Consider the following 18,111-nt stretch of genomic DNA (forward strand, 5'->3'; position numbering starts at 1 on the left):
ATTCCCGCGACATTGGCGCACATTATGCTCATTTAATCATTGAGGCAGTATCATAGCTACTGAAAGCGAATGAATGAAATTATAACGCAAATATAACACTCAATTTTGACGGGATGTATGTGGTCTCGTGTGGTCGTCAAAATACCGCAAGTTAATGATTGATTCAGCGGCCCGCCAGTGTATTCGACTTGGTATTCGAATAATTTGCCAGCTCTATCCAATAACCAGAAAGCAATTATTAACTTGATTGATTATATGTTAATTAACTTGCCTTTCATGTATTATGTATATTAAATACACCGAAATCAGAACCTAGCTTGTATTAATGTTTGGTACAAACCTTTGCGGCCCGCAACGAATTTCGTCACATCAAAGCGGCCCGCGAGACGATAAAGGTTGGGCAGGCCTGCTCTAGACAAAAAAGAAACTTTGAAAAAATTTAAAATTATGGTGGAAATGAAATAAATTTTTACATATTATTTGAATAGGAGAAAATAACTTAGCAGTCGGGGGAAAAACAATTACGACACAATATTTTCAAAAAAATGTTTCATTTTATTATTCCGCTGTACATCGGTACGATTACAGAGCTTAAATTATTATTTATTGACACATGCAATATTAAAATGCACAATCATTCTTATTCAAGAAAAATAATACATATGTGAGTATTTACAATAGAACTGTGTGGTGGTTTTTGGTCAATTCACCGCAAAAATCCTGCGACATCGGTTCTCTAAAATCAGCAGTAACTATCCGGTTAACCGGATATTCAAAATACCGAATACCCGGATATATCCGTTATCCGGATAGTAAAAATTATAGGTATCCGAACTAACCCTACTGCGAACCCACGCAAGGTAATCAGAGATGCGGTGGCAAGCGTACGGTATAACGCTCAGCACGATGCGCCATACCGCATAGTCGAGCCCGCCTGTGCGCCACACCGTCGATGCTCGGGGAAACATCCATTTATATGCCATGCCAGCAACAAGTAGTCACTTTGGCCAACAAGTGGTCAAATGAAAAGACACTACGTTTTGTGCTTTCCCAACAATTTTGCTTTGGCGCTTTCTGTATGTGTCTCACTATTGATCGATGGTCCTACTGTCTTACGGTACCGGTACCTGTATCGGTTGTGTATATAAAAAGAGAACCGCTAACAGTACCGTATTACAGTAGTATCAAAAAGATATTTAGAACAGACAAAGTAGGTAGGCCTACCGGTACGATCATATGACTATACTAACTGCCGTAACTGGTATACAGTTACCGTACCGGTACGCGGTACCGTACTATCTGCATTACTGCATATGCTTTAAAATCGTGATTAAACTTCATTTAAGAGTTCATTACAGGAGGAAAATGTTTTATGATAGTATCCCACCTTCTGCTTAGAACAAACAGCTATGTCACTAAACGATCTTCGTTTCGATTTCAAAACTATATTGGTACAGTAAAATATTATTACTGTATTTTGCTTGTTACAGTGGTGTGTTACGCAGTTACGGTACCACCTTAACACAGTTAAGCACATGCAGATCTTTCTCGCGTTATCTCTTTTAAGCTAGTTGGCTCTGATAATGATGCCTAGATAGTCTGGATCGTTTATTTCAAAAACTCCATAACAAACAAATTGAAAATGGAGAATTCTGGAGGGCAAGCAAAACCTATAAATAAGTTTAATACATGAGAAGTATCTCATGTGCCTGCCCACCAGCACGCACACAAAAACACAAGCCCAATTAAATGAAGCTTGGGCCAAACTTGACAAACAAAATAATGCAGACCTTTCTCGCGTTATCTCTTTTAGGCTAGTTAGGATACCGGTAGGATATCATTTACATATTTATCCCGGGGGGGAGGAAAGTAGTTGGCTCTGATAATGATGATAGTATTAAACTTTCGGGCTGTTGTACTTTCAACAATTACGTTGATAATGAACAATACCTACAATCTCATGCAAAGATAATGTGGGGAGTGGAATGTAATAAATTTGCGACGATAGTCATACTCATGAAGCCATGAAAGCTTTAAGAAAAACCAAGTCATTCATCATCATCATTCATGCTAATTGACAAGCGATGGCACAAAGTTCAGAATTGAATGATACTGTATACAATATTATTTATTGTAACAAATTCGAAAGAATGTGAATATATCACAGAATAATAATTATTTTTTTACTGACAAAATGGACAATAATCGACTTTGACACTGCCACTGGAAAGCGGTTGTGTACTGATCTTCTTATATGCATATGTACAGAGTTTTCAAAGTCACGACACAATAAGCTCGTTGACACAAATCACGAGTCATGCCGCATGTAAATGTCTTATTGAATGACAATAAAAAAATTAATTTAAATTACATCGAGTATTTACATTTCATAGATATTTAATCGAGGCAGTGATATGTCATATGAATCTTATCGACTTTCCTCTGCCTGCGATAAATATGATAACTTTATCCAAGCTTCAATCAGACATGAACAAAATCCTAAATTAATTTTCAGACCAATTGACAATTTATAGTAACTAACAGCCACCGACATGTACTGTATTTAATTTTATCATTCATATTTTAATTTAGTACTTTTAAGCCTAACTCCAGCATCAATGATGAAAATTCGTAAAACATGTAAAATGTCATAATTTTATTTTTATAGAATTAAAAATAAAGTATCTACATTCGATAGTTGTCATACTTCAAATCTGATCCTTTATACTATAGAACAGTACACTGGTACACCTAACTTATAAATGCTAAATGGCTGACAGAGGTACTTCCAATGGACAAAATTGGCAAGAAAGGGGTTCACCATACTGGAATGCGCGATCGGAACCTGAAATCGATGTTTGGGATCCCACCTCTGTGTCTTCCAATAATTACGCTAGTTCAACAGCACCAAATCAGGTTTCTTCTCAACAGTCTCAGCCAAGCAATGTTCCTGCTTCTCAACCTAGCCCAAATGTAAATAATTATACACAAAATAATATGTCTGCCAATTGGGGAAGTGGTTCATCTCCAACGCCACAGCAAGCTCCGTACAGACATCCAAACAGTGGCCATCAGCAGTCTATGCCTGGAAGCAATGCTGCAAGTTATGATGCCCAACCCCCAATCTTGAATTCCCAATATTATGATCAATATTCTTCCAATAGCGCGACGGCTCCTACGCCTCAAAATGCTTACAGCTCTCAAACAGATTATTCTCCACAGCAATATCAAAATAACTCTCGTTATCAATATCCACCAGCACCAGAATGGCCTGCAGGATCTTGGCGCTCACAATCAAATGTGAATTCTTATAGAAGTTCTGATTTTAGTGAACCTTACAATGATACACCCACAGCAAAAAAGTTTTCAAATCCCTTAATGAACTCAAATGAAAGTGCTGCTGATTCTGCAGCAGATCTTGTAAAGCAGTTACATATCCAGGGCCAAAACGACCAAAGAAATATAGATAAAGCTCCTAGAAATCCTGCTGTGATTTCAAATGCAGCTTTAGCCATGTTAAAAAGTGACTTGCGGAAAGCAGCTGTTGCTTTTGAATCTGCTGAAAACTTGGAACTTGCTCGTAACATTCATCTAGGGCTTGTTGATGTTACGACAAACCTAGGGCAAAATGTTGTAGTAAGCAATTTGTCTGCTGAGGCTGCTGATTTTGTTCCAAGGGCGACACCAGCGGCTCAAGTTAAACATGTTCCTGAACAAGCACCTCAGGACCAGGAGGATGCTTTGATTGGAAATTTGAAATTTTTCATTGAAAATATTTTGACACAACCAGGAAATTTTGATGACCTTGTTTCACATTTTATTGAGCAAGTTAAATATTATATTTATTCTGATGAAGTTGTTGAAGAAATGGTAAATATTATATTCACTAAGGCAATAGATGAAGATAATTTCAAGTACCTAGGTGCCAGATTGTGTGATTATCTTACTAAGCCAGGTGTACTTTCTAATTTTCGATCAATTTTTCTTAATCATTTTCAAACTGAATTTAAAAATATTCGAGATTTGATAGATGGACAAAAAGAGGAAGATGTCAATAAAATTCACGGATTTTTGATGTTCATGGCAGAAATATTTATTCATATAAAAATCAATGGGACCCCTGTGATAGCTTTAGGAAGATCTCTGAGTAAAACACTGGAAAATTTACTTCTAAATCCTACAATAAAGAATGTGACTTTCGTTTGCAAGGTTTTGAAACTTGCTGGTGGAAAGCTTATAGATGCCTTTCATCGTGATGAAGAAGACATGAAAAACTATCAGAAGAATTTTGCTACTTTAAATAAGTTTTCTGATGATCATAAGGATAAGTCTAGTGGAGAAAGTAAGACTATTGTCTTGTTAATTTCATCTGTATCTCGGTTAAAAGATAGTAACTGGGGAAGAACGAAGTCCAATACGCGTCCCAAGTCTTCTATTGGAGACGCGGAAGAGTATGGTGATGCCCTATCCGAAGTGGATCAAAATTATTACATGAATGAACCTGTATTTTTCACACCTGAGGGAGTACAGTATACAGCTGCGGAGGCTCAGATTCCAGAATTCTATCAACAACATCTTGCTAGACATGGACTTTCCCATTTTCCTTTATCGGAGGATGGCGAAAGTTTGCCTTGGAGTCAAGGCGTTGATGCTTTTGATGACTTTATTCCTTCTGATGACGAAGTTGAATTTTATAGACAAGATTCACAAGAATCTGACTATACAAAAGAATATGAAAAATTCTTGCGAGACTCTAGTCAACTGTAATCAGGAATATATTCTTGTACTTAAAGAGATTTAAATTATCTGGAAGCGTTATTTTTCCAACTAGACTGAATTATGTATAATTTGAGCAGTTGGAAAAAATGCATTTGTATAGCAACAAGAGAGAGAGAGAAGAAGAAGACTTGGCAAGAGAAGATCTTTTTCTCTCACTCAAGACTGTATTAACCATTATAAAAACTCATCTTTACGAATATTAGAGTGTTTGAATATTTCTTTTTTACATGTTGCACTATATATAAGGAGTACTGGTAGTTGTTTTGAAATAAGTATTGATGTATTGTGAGACATGCACAGTTTCATTGCCAAAATAGGAGCATTGTGGATTACTATAATCACTGCCATGAGATGTTTAATTACCATAATGCTTTTTTCTGTGTGTAAAGTATATTATAGGATATGGTATTTCTGTAGCAAAACTACTGCAATGCACATGCTTAATTGTACTATATTTGACTTTCCTGTTCATAAGTTTCAATAAGGTAAAGAAAGTGAATTTCAAATTTGGCCAAATACATATTAAAATATACCTTACACAGGTGAAAACCCGCATCTGACACATATTCAACTTGGCACAATCTTTTAAGTTTACATATGCCATTAGTTTAGACTTCAATCACAAGACCTTGCACTTGCCAAGGAATCAAGTTTATTCGGCAGACATTAGCCTGCCACACAAATCATGAAATTTTTATTCCATTGCTATACTTATGGAGAACCCACACTTTGCATTATAAAATAAGATTTTGTCGGAGTGGAACCATTTCTCTGCCAATTGTTAGATTCATCATGTTTTTTTGCAATTTTTCCCTTCATCCTAGTTGTGGTTCATCTAAGCTAAATTATAATAGTTAGCAAATGCTGTCGTTTTTATTGAGGAATATACTACTACTACTTGTTAAATCGTTTTTAGTCATTTTTATTTGTTAAAAATTTATAACTGGAGATAAAAATATTTTTACATGTCAAGAATAATGGAATAGCAAGCTCATACAATATTTCCTCTTATAGTTTGACAAATTAACAAATTAATCTCATGATCAATTTCAATTTATTGTTTCAAGCGGAGTTGAGAATTTATTAAGAATGTGTTCCCAATAAATGTTTCTTAATTTAAATTACGGTATTGTGCAGTTTTTTTTTTTTTTCTGGAATGGCTTCTATTTTGTCTCCGAGTAATAACAATTAATTTTTTTGATGATATTTGTTTAAAAAGGAGCCATTCCTTTCTGCCCAATTCCATTGGATTCTTAGCATTTCAGTGACTTCCTCAAACTTCTCTAATTTTTCTGGGGTCCCATCCTTCTAATTGAGTGCTTTTGTGCTCAATAAGAATATTACGGTAAATGAAGTTAAAGGATAATACTTTTGTCTGAATGTGTTTTTTGTATTTTATTTTGCTGTCTTCAATCGTTTTTTCTTTAAAAACACAATATGATATTTGCAGCTGTAAAAAACTGCAGTATTCTAATGATTAAAAGTACAGTTTTTTCTCTGATTGCTTGTCTTATTTTACTATAAGGTATACGATTTCTATGTGCTTATTATAATTTTTAAGGTTGAATTCTATGTAAAAAGCCACAAACAATGGTGAGTATAAACTGATTGATTTTATTGAATATTGACGTACATATCAAATGTATTATGCCTTGAAGTATGTCAAAGATTATCCTTGAATATGCCAATTCGATTTTAGTTTAAACAAATATGTGGAATCGAAGTAGGCTAGAAAAAAGGCCCTTAAAGAGTTCGAGTTGCACATTGATCTGCATCGACCTTCACTTCCTAAAAAGTACAGTATATAATAGTATTGAAACAAATAAAAAATTATACTCATTTGGACAATTCTAGAATAAAACTGTTCATAGATGACATCCTAACTACCCTGAAACAGAAATCTATCTGTACATGTTATGTAGTTCGACAGTAGCTACTACTTATTGTGCATCCTTGTGATATAACAACATAATGTTAATATCCTAGTATTTTCCCTTTTTCATCAACTCTTCTTCAGCTTTTATTTGTTAATTAACAAAATGGCTGTATTTTAATACGGTATGATAAGTTTTTCTTTCATTTAGAGATTCAGATTCTGTGGAGATCTGGATTGTCCAGATTGGGTATTGGCTGAAATAAACATTTTAGCGAGATTGGTAGGTGTTTGATATATGATAAGCATAAAAATATGAGTTGTGTGGTGTACCTTGAATATTACGGTAATATATTGCAATGCATATATACGAACAAAGTCATATCATATCAGCCGAACTTTGTTTAATATTACATAGCCATCTTTAAACTATTCAAAGAGTACAGGTATTTCTCCCAACATACAATTTAATTAATTGATGTCCATACTATGCAATTCAAAAGTCATACTGCACACTAACGCAAATGTATTTTTGTAACATTTCGTCTGACCAAAATCAGACTTCCCTTAGACAAGCAGTGACTTTGGTCAGACGAAACGTTACCAAAATACATTTGTGTTAGTGCGCAGCAGAAAGGACTCTTGAATTGCATGGTATAGTCATGCTTATTCCTGCTGCTGCATTCTACGCATAATAATCCGCTAGCATAATGGCATAACTGAAAGATAGACAACCCAACTCATAATTATATTGATGACCATGTCAATTTGTTAGATTTTCACAATTTATACCAAACTTATTTCTGTCAACTTGTTTCTGTTTAGACATCAGTAAAAATGAAGTTGCTTGTTATGCAAGTTATCAAAGCAATTCTTGGAGATGAGATTGATGTGAGTTACTTCAATAATAATTAATTTGGAGTATGTATAACAGGAGTCAAACATTTTTAAAACACTGAGACAACAAACATAAAAACTTGTCAAAATTAATCATTTGTTTGCAGTAATATCACTTAATAGCGGTTCGTTTAAATGAGCATTCCTGGCTAACTCGTGTAGGACGTATTTAGACCGTTTGTCTCAAGTATATCTAGTAAGACGATCCCATTATCAATTCAAACTCACAAATCATCACATTGTATAAACAGTAAACTTTTACAGGATGAAACAATTGTTCAAAAAAGTTTATGCTGTGCTTGTAAGGCATTGTTGAATATTGGAAAGCAATATTTTAAAACAGGAAGTGAAATTTAACGATTTTCACCTGAGTTATTTCATTGCTATCAGTTTTTTGTCTCCGCTATTATGTGACCAAAATATTTTATACATTTCTATCCAAAAACATTCAAAATTGTGTATTAGTGTAATGAATCATGCTTACTGGACTACATTGTAAAATTTCGGAAAATTCAACTAAGTATATACCGGTACATTTTCACTTTAAAGTACAATAGGTTCATTAAAGGGCATTGCTAAGCGACAAACATTGTATATTTGTTCCATTGCTCATAAATTGACCTATAGATAAACTAATTGAGATATTATCTTTTTTAGCTCAAAAAGGTTGAAAAAATTACATCTGATGCTAAATATGGTAAGTATTTAAAAAATTATTCTCTTTAGGAGAATACAGGTCACAGAAAGTGGTATACTGTAGTTAATTATTGGTGTCGGCTAACATGTATTTGTACAACTTTAGTTCCGATTTCTTCTGACGATCCAATCCAAGTAAAGTGTTGAATGCTTCTGGCATATTGAGGGTATATCTTGCTTAATCAAACATCTCATCATGTTTACTTAATGCTTTCCAGAGCCAGGTGATGTGAAAGCAAGCATAGCTGGAATTCGTTATATAATATCCAGTGCTGCAAAACATGATGTTGATGAAGAAACTCTATCAAGTGAATTGCAACAACTTGGATTACCAAAAGGTAATTTCTATCTATTTTAATACATTTCATATAGCTGCTGTTGTAAGCCAATGTGGCATGAGCCAGAATTTTAATTTGAACTATATCACTGTTACACTGTTGATGAACACTTTGTGTTAGAAACCTCGATGAGCTATGGATTAATTTAAACCACTTATCGAAACGTTTCTTTTTGATGGATCAATTTTGAGTATTAACGGTAGTCCTAACATTTTTGAAAAATTGCATTGTGGAGGAGATTTTAGAATTGAAATCTGCAATTAATGTTTAATTAGCTATTATACAATTTTAATTCTGGTCTCAAGTACTTGCAGGAATACCGAAAGCTTTCTCAGGGCCTCTGTATGTCTTTGTCTCTTTTTTTTCTACTACTTTGATTTGCGGTAGCATTAATAAGACAATTGTTACATTATCATCAGAACATACAGCTGCTCTTTGTAAAACATATGATGGTAAATTGCCACAATTACAAGAGGAATTCAGAAAACAAAGCTTACGGCGATCTGGGCGATTGGAAAATGTAGCATGGAAAATAGAGGAAGTGAAAAATGATAAATCTGGCGAAATTGAGAAGCATGCTGTGATTAATCTGCAAGTAAATAGAATTTATTAACCTTTGACAATATACATCACCATGGAATTTGCATATCAGGCTATACCAGTATTACCAGTATCAATCTATCTTTTCTTTATGTATGTATTATAGAACACAGTGTTGCATAGCCACGAAAATTTATTCAATGTAAATATTTTTGTAGTGTGAGGTATTGCAAGTTGTAACTTGCGAGAAAGAGTTTCATTTCTAATACTACTTACTCTGTTAAGGGAGATCCACTATGGCAAACTAACATGTTTCGATTAAGCATTACCATTTGACAACTCCACTCCTAATATTTTATAATACTGTTCGATCTTTTTAGTTGAAATCTTCTGATGCAGTACTGGAGAAGAAATCATTTCGAATTGGTGCTGATAAGTTGAGAATTTTTTTACATGGTAAGATTAGTCTGTGGTAATTGGTAGATACGAATTGTGATTGTTCCTTGTCTGTTAGTATATATCTATATTCCATAGATATAAAGACTTTAATATGAAAAAAATGATATCGCTACAGCGATATTCAACACCAATAATGATATGAAGATAGCGTCTTAGTAGCATTAACGCACAAAATATCAGATAAGATAGTATTTGTGAGAGGACTATCGACTCTTCGCCATTTATGATTTGGTTCCTCATCGTCATTGATTAGCGATTCCCCTTAAATAAATGTCCCCGCATTCTTACGCTTTGCACGATATACATATACAGTCCTGGCTGTAGCTAGTTTTGTTCCTTTATCAGAACTGAAAACTGCTCAAGGTTTGATGAAAGAATTGAACTGAAAGAAGAGTGTGAAGCATTGGATATCAAGTTATTACCAGTTTTTGATTGAACATATGTTGGTATTTGTTTGTGCTTCTTTCAACATTATTTAACAAATAAACAAGTGCAATAAATTTTCATTTTCCTCTAGATTTTGATGTGTTGCTGTGAAAAGTTGTAACAGTTGAGTTAAGAATGGACTGGGAGGACATACATTGTGCTGTGCAGGTTTGCAGATACTTAGGAAGTGTTATTAACTTTCCAAGAGTTCAGAGTTCAGACCCTTATTTAAGGCAGCGATAAGTCTAGTTTCGATTGATATTGATATTTGATGTTCTTCTACAGGTCTGCAGATTAGTAGGGAGTAGTTAATTCAGACAGACCCTTGATAATTTATCCACCTCACATGTATGTAGGAAGTGTGGCTCTTTACTTTCTTCGGGCTCAGCAGACAGGGCTTAATTAAGTTTTTTTTTGGTTTCACTATTCTACAGTGCTTGGATTTTCAATAGCAGTGATAATGGAGATCTATTCCCCTCAAATCTAGTTCACCTGACATCTAAAACTACTCATACCAATCTCAACAAGGCATTCAAAATAGATCAGCACCATTTAATTGTTTTTCAAAGTTTAGCATAAAAGAAATAAAAGACGCACATTCATGCAAAATGAGTGGCAGTAAACCATCATGACATTTTTTGTCCATCTTGGATACACGTTCATATTTGATCAGTGTTTCTCCCTCATGCCATCACTGTCATACCAATTGTGGCTTATCTGTATCTCCATTATACTGTTGAATGTCATCCTCATTTCCTGGAAATTGGTCCCATGAACTAGCATGCAAAATTGCAGTATCGCCTTTAATTACAAATCTTGGTTCACAATCATCTTGGTCCACAAATGTGTCATCTCTATATTCAGCAAATTTTAACTTGGTAAAATCTGACTTCTGTTCACATTGCGTCTCACCCCCCATGGCATCTTGAATATAATTTTTCACTTCACATTCTTCAGAAGAATTGTTTTTATATCCGCATTCAGTTGAATTTTCAACCTCATGAGATTCTAACTCAGCTCTGTTGTCCTTTTTGTCAATTTTCATTGCACATTCTTCTGAAAAATTGTTGTTGTATCTGTTTTCAGTTGGATTTTTATCAGCCATTTTCCTAATTTTTCTTTTTCGAGGCTGTGTCTTCACCTTTAGTTTGAATTTTGGGGCAGGAGGAGGCCTTTTTCGTTTCTTTGAAGATTTTGTCTTAAGGAAGTTGGCACTTTTTGATACATTATCGTTGCCATTACAATAAGTAGAGATCTCAGATACCAACGTTGGTGGATCAACTGCTTCAGATTCATATTTTTTAATTACATTTATACATTCCCGCTCTAGATATTTCAAAACCAATCTAGAATCGAATGAATGAGCAATCGTATAGATATCCCAAATTTTTGATTCTTCCAAATGGAATAAATTCTTCAGTTTACCCAAGTATGCAATTTCAATAAAGCTTAGCATTGCATCCGTTGTAACATCGTGCATCACAATTTGGTCAGATGAATCTAGAAGTGTTTTCACTTTATCAGAAGCAATAGAAAGAATACATGAATGCACCTTGAATTCATATCCCGCATTAGTTTCATAATATTTGACTGCATCATCGTCATTACGAATGGCAGTTCTTCTCTTGCGGCCACGTTTTTTTGGTTTCTCACTTTCTGGAATCAGGATAGTGCAATCGCAGCACAAGTCCATCTGTTGCTGCATATACAATGTATGCATCATAACACCGCTGTGTACTAAATCTACTTCTCTGTTGGCGATAATTTTTTCTGGTGATACAGGTGTGGGAAGTGTTTTCGCAGACTTGCTTGTACTTGACTTGCTTTCAATATATGGTAATTTAGGATTTCTTTTAGGTGGCTCAAGACCATGTTGCACTCTCTTATGAAATATATGGTCTAAATGTTTTACCAATCTTGAAGTATTAATATCTTCATTAGGACTTTCAAGACGCATGACCATTCCACAAGTTCTGCATATGTATGAATTTTGCCTGATATTATATAAAAGAAATTCATCTCTAATATTGCAGTCTGTGTTTTCGGCCTCAATTTCAGGTATATCATTTGATATTAACTGGGAATCCTTCCATAGATCTGGGTGTTTCAGCTTGACGTGGTTCCACATAGAGGTTGTATTACGATCAGCTGATCTTGAAATATGAACTGAACACGTTTTACATTCTGCAATATTTTTATCATTTTTATTGAGCTCAAAAAATTCCCATATTTTTGAAGTAAATCCCTTGCCCGTTTGCTTTTGAAGGGAGTTTATGTTCAATTGGTTTAGTATGCTCTCCGCTAGAACATCATCTTGGCCTATTTCGGATAGCATTGTGCTCACTTCTACATGACTTTGGTCGAGATGCTTCCAAAGTTTTTTCCCAAGAGTACTACTTTTTTTGTCTGCATTCATTATCTTACTTCGATCGACAACAAACCCACAAATGTTACATACTGCTTTATCTTCATTGTCGCCTTTCAATGAGAATGACAACCAAACTTTTGAACGACGACGATGTGGACTGTTCATCTAGGAAAATTGTCATATTTAGGAAACTTCTAGTTATTATGCACAATTTGAACATAGCCTACATTGCCTTTATCTATATTGGCGTTTTTCCCAATCTGCCAATTGTTATGGCAAACTGTAAAGAGATCCTTACATATCAGTGACTGATTGTACGTAGCCTTGTTTAGAGTGAAGGTGTGAAAATATTGAATAATAAAATATACCTAAGCAATACTAATAACTGACTTGATATATACGTTGAAATTCATGTTAATTTATTCAGTATAATTATAGTTTTCCATCCTTAAAATTTTGAACTTTATTTATATCCCACAATCTGTAATATTCAGATTTTTCATTCACTATTCATTTCTGATTTCTAAGCTAAGCATCTTACAGTCTCAGGAATTAGTTGTGCAAAATCTAAAAATGTATTAGTGATATTTCTGTATTTGATTTTTGAAAGACGGTGTTTTTTCATCAATGCTAGACCCTACCAGTATTCATTCGTGAAAACTAAACGCCCATTGTTGCTGCCATAATTATCGACAGCTTTTTGCTAATGCTGCCAAATCAAAAAAATTTTTATCACTTTATCGACATCACAGAAAAGGTGTAAATATTTATCGACTTATAACTATAAATATCGACACATACCTTATGATTTCTTCAAGATTTCCTTTATCACAACTTTGGTTCTAAAACTAGATTAGCCCAAACTATTGGTCACAATTTACGTGTTGTACCACGCGACTGTTTGATATCTCGGTAGAAAAACATGACTAAAAGAGAGAAAAGTACCATACTGCGGCGACACGGCACTTCGTGACGTCACAAGTTGGATTTATTGGTAATCATCGAAGCACATAACTTACGCTTGAGTGCAACGACACTGAAGCGTTGACGGGCTCTGCAAACTGTATTGTGTGTTCTTCGCACAAAATATACCCTTTATTACCTCAAAATATGATTCAAAATAGGCTTAAAACTAAACTAATAAATCTACCAGTCTAACTAGATACAATGGTGTATGGGTAATCTACTTGTTATATAACTAACTATGTATGATATGTTATCTATCAAATACAATCGAATTAAATATTTTTTTTCTGAATCCCACAGGTCATAATGCTTCACCTAAAATATGACTGTTTTATTTGTTCTTTCACGCTTAACCGCCCACGTCACGCATGTCCGCCGTTTTTCAGCAAAGGAATTGAGGATTTACTGGTACATGTCCGTCAGGCTCATTTGTTTAAGTTTGGGAAATACGAATATGGAATCGAAGAGACTGGAACAAGCTAGCAATTCCGGCTGGTATTGTCGGCAAACCGAATAGCCCCTTATTTTCCCTAGCATGATGAAAATTTCCAAGTCATTATTCCCTGACTGAAATGCGTCATATGTCACTTATCTCAAAAAGTACTCTGTATAAGTACCAAATATCTCATTGGGTAAACTTGGGAACGCATGGACCATATAAATATCTCATTGCAGTACGGTACAGTTTGCGATTTCAATATTGTCCCTGATATTAATATATTTGTAACAAATATTCCATTCGCCTCTGAAACTAGACGTATTTCGAACGCTCGATGAATCGGATTTTTTTTTTAATAAATCCAATCGTGACGTTTTAAGTATGATTTTTCTCAAATCCAATTTAAATATATACATACAAATATCATTGTAATTGTTCTAAGGTATGTGAGACTGATTAGACGGCAATTTCAGACAAATGATATACATAAATGTTTTATTATCGTTAAAATAGTACAATGACATTAAACAACATGATGCGCAACTCCGGCATTTTTGTCCGAAGATCGTATTCGATAGCACGCTCCAATGCACATACTTGACGAGACGAAAACGAGCGGATGTGTGCTGCTTTCAAGGCGTAGCACGAATGGTGTTCGTGCCTGCTTTGACAGTTGTTGTCGATTTTAATGATATTTTTGAAAGTTGGGGTAAAAAGAAATCGGTAAAAGGTAAGGTGAATACTATTGTTGTATATCACACCCGGGCATCGCACTGTTAAGTACATGTGGGAAAGCCAGCCTTTGTCAAATACTACGAAGTTATTAATTCAGTACGGTACGGAGTTGCCCATTTGCCGAAATTACATCTTTACTTACCCCTTATGGTTTCAAATAGTTCATGCACCTCCAGTTAGATTTTTTTAATCAGTGAGGATATATACTCATTGTTGACTGCTGCTCATTGTAACATACTATTACGCATTCACTTTTATTTGCGTATTGAATCAAAGTGTTAATAAGTTCACCTAACATTTCACTCATACCGGTCTATATTGTATAGTCTGATTTCTCAAGTATTTGGAGCCACGAATGCTTGTAATTTTCTGACTAAACCCTTTTATTAGTTGGTTTATATACCAAATTCAGTAAAATATTTTTTAAATAAAACATGAGATATTGGATTTATTAGCTTTTCCATTCTGAATCATATAGACTGCTTTATTTATTCTTAACGAAAATTAATAAATCTCCTCTCTTTCTTCAGATGTGAAAGTTGTGGACAAACCTGTCTAAGCATTGTGAGATTCTTGCAGCACAAGAGGCAATAGCAGAAATAGTAAGTATATCAATCAAGAAATTAAGCCGACATAAAGCAAAACTTTCAACTATTCGTCTAATCTCAATTTCCTATTATTTATTCACAGGACAACTATAGCAGACGGGGAGATATCAGAAGTCTGGCGACATATCAGTGACAGTGTGATTCCAAGAAATATAATGCAATTGAAAATAGAAAATTGCAATAGAAAAACAACCTATGGAGGCATGCAAAGACATTTGACCCTCCGGTAGAGTTGTGTATGGCCCCCACATCCTGCAGGGCTTGAGGAAAATAACCAAAAATTCCAAAGCGTAAGATTGCATAAGCGGTCTTATTTGTAAAAAGGCACAAAACACGCCAGACATACTTAAAACAGCTTTGGAAATGAGGATTACGGGTACCTCACTGCACCTGTGTTATATTTGGTTCATCAACTTTTGGTAGTACTATAGAAGAAATTCCGGAAGGGGTATAATCATCATTCATGGTAAAATACTATCATATATTTTTTGAACAACTTCAATCTAGACCAGGGATCTCAAACTCGCGGCCCCAGAGAACTTCCAGTGCGGCCCTCGAACGCTTAACAATGATTGTAATAGTATTTTTGAAATTTTTTTTTTTATCTAAATGTAATACATTTTTCAAACCTTCTAAAGTGAAATTGATTATTCACACAGAAAACAATTTACTGAAAGTAGTTTTGGAATATTAATTTTTTTGTCCACATTTTGACCCAATTAAGAATACACATCAAGCTAGCAAAAGAATACTTGAATAAAACACTTGAGTAATTAAATTAAACGCAAAGTACATGAAGAAGGTGGCATTTTCGAAGAAAATGGGAGTTGTAACATTTCTGCTCTTCACAAAATTCTGAAGCACATTGTTTAATTTGTCATATTTCCGTCAATACAATCAAAAAACACAATAAGCTCAGCAGTCAATATGACAAATTCGAAGACCAACTTCGAACAGAAAATTTCCATGTGTTTGTATATTAATATAATTATACAACGACTCAGTTACTAAAAATCAATATCAATAATAATTCAAGCAATCCTATGCCACGCAATGTAGTGCGAAATGTCTTGTCGAAAAAATCTGTCATTTGTTTTTTTACTGATCTATACATGAAATGATAAAAGTAACTTTTTTGCATTACAGGAATTAATTAAACATTTGTAAAGATCCAGATAAACCCATGATCATGTGGCCTCGTTAGTTAGAGTTGGTACTATAAAATCATTTCAGACTGGCCTTAGTATGCTGGTGACACAAAAAAGATGCCAAACGCCAGGACAAATGTAATTATTAAAACATTGAGTTTATACTGTAGTATTTTTGTTAATTTTAGGTTCATATATTTAGATTAAGTTATTTTTAGTGTATGTATTATTCTTTCCTTATTCAAAGCTTGTTCAAAAATGATTTTGATGGTTGTACATAGAATTTTACGATTTTTTATAATAAATACTGTAACTTGCAAATGTTGCAATAATAGTGGAATGCAAATATTAATATGTAATTGCATTTGAAATTGAAGAAAATAATAAAACTTAATCCAACTGTTTAGTTGCATCACAATATATGTCACAAACTAAAACTATCTTAAAAATATCTTTTAGGTATACATTATCAAAAACTGTTTGCGGCTCTTTTTACAATTTTCAAAATGCAATGCGGCTCTCGAAAACCCATGAGTTTGACACCACTGATCTATTCTAGACGATTCAAGCATTGCTTTGGGAAATTATATCACTTCAATTAAATTGAAATAATCTCGCTATATTAAATACAAAATCGTTGCTATCATAAAGGTAAACCAATTCAGCCACTCGAAATATATTGGCCTTCACAAAGCAATGGAGGCAAAATTGAGAGTTCATGAGCTATGAACATTTGTTCTTTTCTTTGTCTTGAACTTTCCATACTCCACAGCCCCTATTAATTTTTTTTAATCTTAATTACCATGTGATGGTCATACATATCTTTAACTTGTATTTTCTGTCATGATGTATTATCTCAATGTGCCAAACTATTAATTAGTGTGCATATTTTGCTTCCAGATGACATAAATGTATTGTCATGTTTATTACCTCAGCTTGGAGTATTGACAAGAAAAAGGTGCCAGTAAATTAGGTAAAAAAATTTTCAACTCATTGTTATGATCAGAATTCACAATCAATAGGAATTATAAACAGCCAACAATCAGTGAGAATTATATGCGAAATCCCTCAGAATAAATTTGTCTAAAATCGGAGGAAGGCAGAAAATATAGGTAGTTTCCATCCACACAAGCATTTCAAGAAGACTTGCTCGAGCCAAACTAAATGAGCATCGTCAGGTGATCGGTAAGGCTGCAAGTTGAATTCAGCCCTGCAACCTCCTGCATAGAAGATAATATTAATTAGTGGGCTATGAGCTAAATTCCTAAATTTAAACAAACCTATCTACGATGCATTATGTACCAGCAATGTTACCTACGATTAACTGAATATGTAATATGTCTAATAAATTCACCTACAAAAGCAAGTTCGATAGGTGCAAACTTTGTGTTATGGAATTGTATCGCAGCACAGTTTTGTATGACACCCTCTTTAAATGAAATTTCAATGATTAAGCGCAAACATTAAAATGACTAACTTTGAACTTTGTCATTATCTGCAAAATGTTCCACACAAATCTTTCCGCTATCGCGTTTGTAATCTTCTCTGATAAAAAAAAAACGTCTATGATGTCCAGAATTGCTCTTTACAGCTTGCCTGTTATTCCAGCTTTCCAAGTAAGCAAAACTTCTTAGATATAGAGATTATTTTGTTTCGTTACAGGCGCAAAAAGGCAGGTACTACACGTAAAAAAGACGCCGAGTAGCAAAAGCGAGCGGAAAACGGACGCAAAAGGCGACGAGAAATATGTGCATTGGAGCGTATCATGAAATACAATGTTTTACCTGTAGTCTTATGGAGTGACGTCAGAGTTGCCTATCATGTTGTTTAATGTCATTG

General features: G+C 34.2%; 3 protein-coding genes and 1 long non-coding RNA gene across 4 annotated transcripts; 3 read left to right on the plus strand and 1 right to left on the minus strand.

Annotated features, from left to right (window-relative positions):
• Positions 1-1,834: 1,834 nt before the first annotated feature.
• On the plus strand, positions 1,835-6,304 carry LOC120343574 (polyadenylate-binding protein-interacting protein 1-like). Its single transcript, XM_039412797.2, has one exon. It carries the CDS (start codon positions 2,770-2,772, stop codon positions 4,765-4,767), a length of 1,998 nt encoding a protein of 665 aa, XP_039268731.2. The 5' UTR covers positions 1,835-2,769; the 3' UTR covers positions 4,768-6,304.
• Positions 6,232-10,098, plus strand: LOC120343577 (COMM domain-containing protein 4-like). The gene is made up of 8 exons (XM_039412800.2): positions 6,232-6,372; positions 6,864-6,935; positions 7,478-7,543; positions 8,207-8,246; positions 8,464-8,583; positions 9,003-9,178; positions 9,504-9,579; positions 9,928-10,098. Exons 1-8 carry the CDS (start codon positions 6,370-6,372, stop codon positions 9,966-9,968), a joined length of 594 nt encoding a protein of 197 aa, XP_039268734.2. The 5' UTR covers positions 6,232-6,369; the 3' UTR covers positions 9,969-10,098.
• A 438-nt stretch (positions 10,099-10,536) lies between these two features.
• Positions 10,537-13,608, minus strand: LOC120343576 (uncharacterized). Its single transcript, XM_039412799.2, has 2 exons — positions 13,178-13,608; positions 10,537-12,541 (listed from the first exon to the last, which is right to left on the minus strand). The coding sequence occupies exon 2, from the start codon at positions 12,539-12,541 to the stop codon at positions 10,706-10,708; it is 1,836 nt and encodes a 611-aa protein (XP_039268733.2). The 5' UTR covers positions 13,178-13,608; the 3' UTR covers positions 10,537-10,705.
• A 692-nt stretch (positions 13,609-14,300) lies between these two features.
• Positions 14,301-15,558, plus strand: LOC144420776 (uncharacterized). The gene is made up of 3 exons (XR_013474736.1): positions 14,301-14,511; positions 15,047-15,118; positions 15,207-15,558. It is a non-coding gene; the product is annotated as an uncharacterized LOC144420776 (long non-coding RNA).
• The last annotated feature ends 2,553 nt before the right edge of the window (positions 15,559-18,111 follow it).

Source organism: Styela clava, chromosome 3 (assembly GCF_964204865.1).
Source record: "Styela clava chromosome 3, kaStyClav1.hap1.2, whole genome shotgun sequence".
NCBI lineage: Eukaryota > Metazoa > Chordata > Ascidiacea > Stolidobranchia > Styelidae > Styela > Styela clava.